At 36.3% G+C, this 10900-nt stretch overlaps 1 protein-coding gene across 1 annotated transcript in view; it reads right to left on the reverse strand.

Annotated features, from left to right (window-relative positions):
• LOC110029103 (pentatricopeptide repeat-containing protein At5g65560-like) overlaps positions 1-7809 on the reverse strand; it is a 13133-nt gene extending 5324 nt beyond the window's left edge. Inside the window, exons 1-3 of the mRNA XM_020731230.1 lie at positions 5099-7809; positions 3870-4408; positions 1290-1386 (exon numbers count right to left, since the gene is read on the reverse strand). Coding sequence (XP_020586889.1) covers positions 1290-1386; positions 3870-4408; positions 5099-7741 — 3279 coding nt within the window. The 5' untranslated portion in view covers positions 7742-7809. The remainder of the gene's footprint in view (positions 1-1289; positions 1387-3869; positions 4409-5098) is intronic.
• Positions 7810-10900: the final 3091 nt, after the last annotated feature.

Raw genomic sequence — 10900 nt, forward strand, 5'->3', positions numbered from 1 at the left:
CGGCGGCTATTTTAATTTTTTTTTTTATTTTAAAAAGTCAGACCGTAATTATCCGACATCACAATCAAAACACTTAACCGAGTCAGATTATAAGATGCAACTTGTCCGCCACAATTTCCTAAAAAAATATGCAAGATATAATTTTGCCAAACGTAAAAGTGGTACGGTGCGAATTTCATATTAAAAAAATCAAACAATTAAATAGGCAATTACAATATTAATAAGGATTTGATACAGTCGTAAGCAAACTCAAACCAAAACAAGAAAGGACATTTGTATGCATATCACAAAATTCTCATGTATTTTCATATCTAACAGCTAAACTTTTATATTTACATTCATAACACTCAAATCTTTAACATCACATCAAAAATGCGGGTTTTACTTGCATTCTAAAAGTCAAATACACATTTTTTATGCAGAAGTTTATAGGACCAGAGTGAAATAAATGTAAATATCAAAATTGAGGTGTTAGATTTGTAAATTCATAAGAGTTTTGTGGTAGATATGTAAATTTCTCAAAAAGAAAACACCCATCTACTATATCAATCTAGAGAAATTCAAACTAAAAAGATAATTCCAACAAAAACTATCCAAATCACAGACTAAAACTTTTGAAACAAACATTTCTACACATTTGTATGCAGAAGTTTAAAACACCAAAGCGGAATAAATGTAAATATCAAACTTTAGGTGTTAAATTTGTAAATTCATAAGAACTGTGTGGTACATTTGTAACTTTCTCAAATGGAAAACACCCATCTACAATACCAATCCAGAGAAATTCAATCTAAAAAAGATAATTCCAACAAAAAACAATAAAAATCACAAACTAAAACTTTTAAAACAAACTTATTTACACAAATACCAAAATTCAAGCTACTATAACATAAAGTTTGATCGAATAATCCAACATATAATCCAACTTTATGAGCCTTGATCTCATTCACATGGCATTCGTATTCGTTCGCACCTACGAACACCCGAGGACATTCTCTTCAATTTTAACAATGTGATCAAAGGACATTGTCGTTAAACGATCCAACTTATAATCCAACTTTATGAACCTTGATCTCCTTCACATGTCATTCATTTCCGTTCGCACCTACGAACACCCGAGGACATTCTCTTCAATTTTAACAATGTGATCAAAGAACATCGCCGTTAAACGATCTCCATCAATAAATCATTTGATAAGAATTACAACGAACATGATCCTTCCAATCTTTCTACGATATGTAATTCCAATACTCGAACACGAAATTTGATCCCATGTCACACAAACATACATGCATCATCTCGCCGGAGCATGCAATAGTAATGCCGAGTGAGCATGTCACCACATCCTCCTCAAAATGGGAAGCATCAAAGAAAGGAGAGGTTCCACTACAAACAAAATTGCATCAGAATAAAAATAGTTGAAAAAAACAAAACAAAACTACATAATAGCAGCTTGAGAGAATTAAAAAATCAGATTTTAAAATATGTTGAAAGTCTTTCACATTAAATATCACTAAACCAAAGTTAAACTTGATTTAATAATGTAAAAGAGGAGATAAATGGACTTATAGTACTCTGCATGCGTCGCTTGCTAAGGCGTCTGAATGAAATGGGCTCGCGGTGTGAGGCACCTTGAGGACCCCATGGCCAGGCTGGAGATCCACTATGGGCTTTTGCATTCATATCACACAATTCTTATTTTTTTTTATATCTCACTCTTAAAGTTTCATGTTTAAATACACAACACTTAAATCTTTAATATCACATAAAAAATATGTACCTTATCAAGTGCGGGATTATGACACTAAAGAGCTATATATGTAAATATGAAAGTTTATGAGTGAGATATGTAAATACAAAAGGATTTTTTTGAGTAATTTTAATTGGACACTGGACACAAATTTATGAAAAATCCATATTTAGACTTAGTATTTCAGAGGCACACAACATGGACGCTTGCATCACTATTAATGTTTCAAGAGTTATAGTTTGACTCAAAGAAGCATGTCTAAGACATATATGAGATTTTATTGATGAGTTTGATTTCAATTAATGGACTTCTTAGCAAGGGGGTCAACCCTTATTTAGTTTAGGATGGTAGGCATAAGTTCTAATTTAACGAGTTTCTTAGATTTAAGCTAATCAAAATTGAACAAGATGAGGCTTACATGCATTGGTAGACAAACAAGCAAGACTTAAGTCCGCGGAAAGGTCCTTAAGCGGGGCTTACCATATTTTGAACAAAAGAAGGCCCTTATGATGGAGAAAATATTACGTTCGTCGTTTGGACAATGGATCACCCCATGCCATGCATCTGACAATGTAGAATATTTTCAATGCCACGCCGTCGATTGTACGTCTGGTTTACGCGCAGAATATTTTCTCCTTATGATGGGATGTACTACCTTAAACTATAGGTAAAGTGATCCAACAATATATGTTGGTTTGATTGGGTTAATAGTTTTGTCATCTCAAGTATTTGGTTGAAATAGAGATTACATTTATTTGAATGCCCATAAATGGGGATTACATTCTCAAAGCAGAGATAAGTTCGATAACGGTCTTCCAGCCATCCTATAAGTAAAATGGCCCGAATGATTTAATTCACTTTATAGAGCTTGATAACTTTTTGTGGGTCTAATTATTAAGATTTAAATGAGGCCTATATCAATTAAAAGAACAAAATATTGTGCACAATTTGATGGGCTTGTTGGCTTTATGCTAGTTGAGATTATTTGAGTTGGGAGCTTCTATCCATTGAAAAACTCATAGGAGGAACCAGCAACCTCGACGACGAGGAAAGCCTAATAATGGCTCTAACTGCCCTACTCTATAAAAAAGGGGGTTCAATTGATTTAATGGGATTGATGGCTTCGTGTGGGCTTGATTAATTGGGTTGAAATAGGGCTTACAAGATGGAGACTGTTTTCTAGTGACATTGTAAGTATGTGTTAAAATACATAAAATACTTTATATTTTTCGGAGACTGTTTTCTAGTGACATTGTAAGTATGTGTTAGGAGAAGAGTATTTTCTTGTAACCAATTCTATATGCACACCAATTTAATTTCCCTGCAACATAGTGGATCCCCTCTTCTCTTTTGTAAATGCAACCTATTATTTTGGCTAAATTACATGAATCTTCGAGTTATTTTTGACGCAGTCTCTTCATTATTAATTTATCAGTTCATCGTATTTCTATTTGGTGGATTTTTACAGTAAGGAATACTCTTGTGATTCTGCAAATGAATGGATTGAAGATTTTTGCATGATTTTAAAATCTGAAAACTACCATCCCTTTGAAGTAAATCCAGAAAATTACATAAAATCCAAGCTTCTAGAAAAATGAGCTTTTTTCCTGAAATAAAACATAGTGTGAGAAATTAATTTGGTGGGACTTGAAACACGCCTATTACTTGAGAAAAGATTCAGTTTTTAAGAAACTTTTGACATGTATAGTCCATTTACTACATCAACTAACCAGTAACAAGTAAAGAAGATAATATCTAAATTTTGTAGAACCTACAACGTTATGGAACTACAGTTTAAAGGTGCCAATTCTCAATCAGGTGCAGAAAGTGCCTCCATTGCAGGAAATCTTAGAATATAAAACAAAATAATAATAATAATAATAATAATCATAATAATCATCATAATAATAATAATAATAATAATCATAATAATCATCATCATCATCATCATTTAAGATACTTTTAAAATAAAAATTTTAAAAAATTAAATGATTAATACGCAAACAAAAAAATCGATACAAGAAATGACTTGCCTGCTACACCAGATAAGCATCATTCAGCTTTCAATGCAACATAACCAGCCATCATACATATCTCCTTCCCTTTTCAGGAAACAAGCTACCTTGAAGACTCAAACTGCTCTTTTTCCTCATTCGACGCTTGAGATAAACTCTCACTCAACAGAGAATGTGTCAGCGAACCAAGACAACAGCGCCTCTCCAACATAATAGAGAACATATCAGAACACACATTAGCAAATCCTTCTTTCATTAGCCCATCTATAAGAACTTTCCATGCAACTTCATCAAAATTATAACCCAATCCAAGTATTTCATGGAACCTTACTTTAGCTTCCTCAAACTTACACTCTTCACAAAGCCCTCTTAGAAGAAGATGATAGGTCCTTATATGCGGCAGATAACCACATTCAATCATAGAGCCAATCCATGAAGAAGCCTCATCGTAAATCTTCAAATTGCAGAAACAATTAATGAGAAAAGTATACGTATCTTCGTCTGGAGCCAAGCCTCGTTCTTTCATCTGATTAAACACCAAATTAGCTTCTTCCAATCTTCCTTCTTTGCAAAAGCCCGAAATAACGGCATTATAAGTGACAATATCAGGACAACAATCATGTCCAACCATCTCATCAAAAAGCTCCAAAATGATGTCCATTTTCACTAGTTTCCACATATCAAATAATAATAATAATAATAATCATAATAATCATCATCATCATCATCATTTAAGATACTTTTAAAATAAAAATTTTAAAAAATTAAATGATTAATACGCAAACAAAAAAATCGATACAAGAAATGACTTGCCTGCTACACCAGATAAGCATCATTCAGCTTTCAATGCAACATAACCAGCCATCATACATATCTCCTTCCCTTTTCAGGAAACAAGCTACCTTGAAGACTCAAACTGCTCTTTTTCCTCATTCGACGCTTGAGATAAACTCTCACTCAACAGAGAATGTGTCAGCGAACCAAGACAACAGCGCCTCTCCAACATAATAGAGAACATATCAGAACACACATTAGCAAATCCTTCTTTCATTAGCCCATCTATAAGAACTTTCCATGCAACTTCATCAAAATTATAACCCAATCCAAGTATTTCATGGAACCTTACTTTAGCTTCCTCAAACTTACACTCTTCACAAAGCCCTCTTAGAAGAAGATGATAGGTCCTTATACGCGGCAGATAACCACATTCAATCATAGAGCCAATCCATGAAGAAGCCTCATCGTAAATCTTCAAATTGCAGAAACAATTAATGAGAAAAGTATACGTATCTTCGTCTGGAGACAAGCCTCGTTCTTTCATCTGAGTAAACACCAAATTAGCTTCTTCCAATCTTCCTTCTTTGCAAAAGCCCGAAATAACGGCATTATAAGTGACAATATCAGGACAACAATCATGTCCAACCATCTCATCAAAAAGCTCCAAAATGATGTCCATTTTCACTACTTTCCACATATCACTAATGTCATTATCACTAAAATTAGTCACCTTTCTCATATATAAATGCTTTAGTATAACAAAGTAAGTAAAGTAATCGGGTTGGCATGCAGAATCAATCATTTCTTTCAGCAAACAAAAAACTCGATCCGTAAATCCTAAATTTACATAACCATCCATCAAGGTGGTGTATGTAATCAAGTCAGGTAAAACTGCTGCTTTTCTCATTTCAGAAAAGACATTTTCCACCTCCTCCATCCTTCCTTCGCCGCAATAGGCACGAATAAACATGGTATATGTCACAGCATTAGGCTTATAACCCAAATAACACATTTCATCCAACAGTCTCTTGGCACCTTCATAGTCCCCTTCTTTCAATCTATTATCAATAAGAATTGTATATGTTGTGGTTGAAAGCTCTATCCCCCTCTTCAACATATCTCCGACTAACGACAATGCTTCGTTCAGTTTATTCGCTTTACACAAACCATCTATCAAAGAGCTGTACGTGTATGTGTCGGGCAAGCAGTTCTCAAAAACCATTTTGTCAAAAAGAGAAAGAGACATATCGATCATTCCACCTTTACATAACCCATCTATAAGCGCACTATAGATCACTTCATTCGTTCTTACACCTTTACCATTCAAAGAGTGAAAGAGTAAAATAGCTTCCTCAGTTCTCCCATGCTTGCATAACGAATCTATTAGAATCGAATATATATGCTCATCAGGAATGAAACCATTAAACTCCATCGATTTAACCAGCATAAAGGCACTCTCGATCTCATCTTCATCGCACTGTCCTTGAGTTAGTACCGTATATGTAACAATATTAGGAGATAACCCATCATTTTGCATTTTGCGTAGCAAAGCCATCGCCTTTTGCACATTTCTCCTTTGACAAAATGCTTGCATCAACAAATTATAAATCCAAGAGTTTGTTTTGCACCCATTTGACTCCATCAGCTCTACAATTTCAAGTGCAGCATTTATATTTCCTTTATTACAAAACCCACCAATCAAGGGACTGAAAGTAACAACAGTTGGAACGAGCCCTTCACTAAGAACTGTATTCAACATCATCCTAGCATCATCAAGTCTATTCTCCTTACACAAACAATTGATTAGAGAAGAATAAACATAAATATCAGGCTTGCAATTATTAAATTTCATAAGATTTAGAGCACGAATAGCATCGATAAATTTTCTCCTTTTAGAATATCCATCAATCAAGCAAGTATATGGGAATGCATTGAACTTCAAACCGTTCTTAATGGCTGTTTCAAGCATGGATTCTGCATCAACGAGCTTATTCTCCTTACAGAGAGAACTGATCAAGATTGAATGAGTATAATCATCTGCTTTGCATCCATTTGATTCCATCAATTCTTTCACTTTGAAAGCCGAATCAATCCTTTGAGCCTTGCAGTACCCATCAATCAAAGTGTTATATGTCACCGTGTTAGGAAGGAAATCCTGCTTCAAAATCTCTTTCAATAATTTCTCTGCAACCGCAAGCTTTCCTTCCTTGCAGAGCCCATTAATGAGCATTGAGTAAGTGTGTAAGTTTGGGGGACAACGGTCATCTTTCATCTTGGAGAAGAAGAAGAAGGCTTCCTTGATCCGATGGGCCTCACAGAGACCTTGAATTATAATTGAATAAGAATATACATTCCTCCTGCATCCCATTTCTGGCATCATCAGTAAGACCCAGCAAGCCATTTCCAAATCATTATCCCTACAAAGCCCCAATATTAGAGAATTGTAAGTAAAAGAATCTGGGTTCAATCCAGCATCCGATAAATTTTTAATATACTTCTTCACCTCTGCAAGATTTCCTTCATCGCAATAAGCTTTGATGATGGTGTTATAAGTAAAATTATTTGGAAAAATCCCATCTTTGAGCATCAGCCGAAACAGTTCTTTCACCTCACTCATCAATCTGAAGCTCGCCATGGATTTCAGCAGAAGATTATAAATCCAGAGCGACGGCTCGAATTTAACACCAAAACCATGCCGTCCGCTCACTGAACGTCTCAGCTCTTTGATTACCGAAAAAGCCCTGCGCGCATCTTCCGAGGAGGCGGATGATTTGAGCATGGAGATTACCAACTTGTACAGGTTGATTGAAAATTTGGATTTTAAGAGAATTCTGAAGAGGGCTTCGTAGGATTCAACGGTATGGCTATAGTCCGGCCTGATGCCAATCCATTGAAAGAATGCTAGGGTTTTATTTAGGTCGCAGCTGAGGCCTTGGAGAAGCTCGGCGACATGATGGCCGGTAAGAGATGAAGCCAGTTTTCTTAAAACGAGGCTCCGGTGCCAGCTGCGGCGAGTAAGGATGGAGGAGACCTCGGAGAGAAGATGGGAGGTGGGACTCGGGGTGGGTAAGGATTCGGAGGTGACAGCGACGGCGGCTGCGGAGGAACCAAACGGTCTCTGCGTTGAAACGAGAAGGTGGGAGATAGGGGAAGAAGCATTGGCTAGGGTTAAGGAGGGCCTCCATCGTCTTCTTCCCATGGGTGGAGAGGGTTTAGGGTTTTACTTTCATCGATTTGTCAAATTTGACCACTTTAGAGATGAGAAAGACTCAAAGAATTCAGTAACTATTATAAATACTGATTTTATTAATTGTTTCAAACATAAAATTAAGTATTATTGTTTTGTTACATAGGTATTTTGTTACCCAATAGAGTCCTTCATTTTTCAACAGTATACTTCGTTAATAGAGTCTAACGAAGACTACGAGTAGACGGTGGCCGACGATGGTTGACTCCGACAATTATCGCCGAGTCATCAATCTAGAACAACATTCAAATTAGGTCATTTCTCTTCTTTTTCAACAAGAAGGTCTATTTATAAATTGTGAAAGTGGGAGCATTTTCATCCTCAATATTAATTTTAATTAGAATAGTTAGAATCATGATCAGCATGGGATAATTTTTAATTAGTTATTAATCACTATTATACAAGCTAAATTTATTTAGTCAATTTAAATAAAGATAATATTTATTGAATTCAGTTAATATTTTATTTATATTAATAATTGTAAGTAAATTATTTTCTCAATTCTAACTACAATCAATTAATTATAGTTAAAAAACTTAAATTAATTTATTTAAAAAATTAATATTCAGTATTACAATTAATTTAAAATTCAATTTTATAAACTTTAACACACCTAATAATCATAACCCTTACCCTTCATGAACCTCCCATCATCTCTAACTTAGAAACGAAGCCCCATTCAAAAAGGCAACGAAGCCGCAATAGGAACCTCCAAGTAAATGTAAATGCATCGTTGAGCACTCTTTTTGCTCATCTACATTCATTCGTTGAGTATATATGATTGATATGTCACCAAAAAATTTTCATCGTCTGACATGAATCTCGAGATGATATTTTAATTATGAAACATTCAAATCTTGATAAAATGCCATCCATAGCTCCGATTTCAGCAAACGTATACTCAAACTGACCGGTTTTGTGAAACGGACCTAATGATATAAAAACTAGCCCAATATGAGTCAAATCAAGCCCAGATCAACTCATTGAACCACACTCAGATGATTTTCGGACACATTTGAAAGATCAAACTGTTGTCGAATATGACAAGTTTATACTCGAATTGAGCGTCTCGACAAGACAAATCTAACGTGCGCAAAATTATTCAATCCGGACATCATTAAGGCACTCAAATGTCCATCAAACGTCATCCGATCGATGGAAGCTCTCCGAACCGTCAAATCAAAATGGTTTATATTCCTACATTAATTGTACCCAGAACACTATAAATAGAGCCCCACCCCTCACATGAGGCAGGGGGGCTTGAAAGATAACTTGAGGCTTTGAGAAGAAGTTCAAGTCCAACATCATCTTTGTCATCGTCAATCGTCGTCGACCACTGTCGGCCGCCATCGACCACCAGCGACCGTCGTCGACCACCGTTGACCGTCATCGACCACCGCTAATCAAATGTCGTCAGTCGACGTTGAACCTAGGAAAATCTAGTAACACTTTCCCGTCTGTGGGACAATGGGCCTCTGTAATTATCAACTTATAGTGAATTTTTATAATTGGGTCAGACCCCGTGGTTTTTTCCCTTTACGGGTTTTCCACGTAAAAACTTTTGGTGTCATTACAGTTTGATTTCTTTTCATCTAAGTGTGTGATGAATCCTCGTCGCTAAGACGATAATCTATTACTCTATCGTCGCGAATTTTCTGGCACGCATAAGTTTAGCGCCGTCTGTGGGAAACGAAGTCCGTCCCGTTCGACATTGTCTTGAACCTCTAAGACACCGAGCCCCTACTTCATTTCCCAATGATGTAGATCATCCAATTGGCAAAGGAATCTTCTTTGCATCTTGAAGATCATCTCCAAAACATTCTTCAATGTGGGGGGCAACCTTCACTGCAATCTCGAAAGATCGTTCATTTCAATGACCCAGGCACGATTGTAGTGAAGTTTTCTTCTCGCATCTTATTTAGACCCAAAGTATATCACAAATTCTTCCAGGCTGGGGGGTAAATTTTCACTGCAGTCTCAAAAGGTCTTTCATGTCAACGTCTCGGGCACGATTTTGGTGGGGAAGTCATCTCATATTTCATTCAGATTACAAGCCTATGAAGTAGCTCATGTACTGGGAGGAAGTCTTCACCGCAAATAATACTTCCTCAGCACCCTTCATCGAATTGAAGTTCCTCTTCAACTAGATTAGGAAGCTGGTCTCTTCAAGGCTCCATACATAAGCTATTTTACAAGCTCACATGGAAAACGCCTCCTCTGAGGGGCAAAAGATTCAAAAGCAACAACTGACAAGTTGTCAAACATTTTTCTTGAGTATGACTGCAACCATATTTTCAAGAAAACATATAGTTCATTGCAACCTACACCACTGTATCGAGAAACGCAGAGCATATCTGACACCTCATTATAGGATTAATCGATCCCCGCGGGACTTGCTACGACCTCTTTCATTACAGGCTACAGTTGTCAAGCAAAAGCTTCAACGTACAGCTTCGGATGGGTCAAAAATCCTTTGTGGATTTCCTTCGACATCTTCCATAACATGTTACAGTCGTCAAGCAAAAGCATCGACCAAAAACCTAGGATAGGTCAACCATCCTAAGTGGATTTCATATGACTTTGTTCATAACAAGTTAAAACTGTCGATCATCTCCGGTTACACAACTCAGAACTGGTCCTACATCCTCAATGGATTCTGCTTTCAACTATGCCACTGAAAATCAAGCCCAGAAGGCAAGACCCTTTAAGAAGCTACCATGTCGTTGAAAGACAAGCCAAGAGGGTCTCCACTGTAAAACCTCAGAAAGCTACGAGCCTTAGAAAAATTTCATACGATTGAGAAGCTATAACAACCGTGGAAGAAGCAAGAAAATATGCGTCGACACTATTTTTGGTGTGGGGTTTGCCCGTAAGAAGCTGTCGGTCATCGGAATTGAAATCCCGTTGCCCGCTTCGGAAGAACATTAAAAAGAATTTTAATTTTAAAAAAGATGAAGTCAAACTGACCCCATAATTTTCATAGTTTAAATGAAAGAGCGCTTTACCTCAAATCTTGTATCTATCCCGAAGGATGAACACAAGAATTGAGGGTGAGGTTCGATCAAATAAACTAGAGAAAGTTATGACATCTGTTTGGTCTGCGAAATCAAT

The sequence above is a fragment of the Phalaenopsis equestris genome, unplaced genomic scaffold (genome assembly GCF_001263595.1).
Source record: "Phalaenopsis equestris unplaced genomic scaffold, ASM126359v1 Scaffold000549, whole genome shotgun sequence".
Taxonomy (NCBI): Eukaryota; Viridiplantae; Streptophyta; class Magnoliopsida; order Asparagales; family Orchidaceae; genus Phalaenopsis; species Phalaenopsis equestris.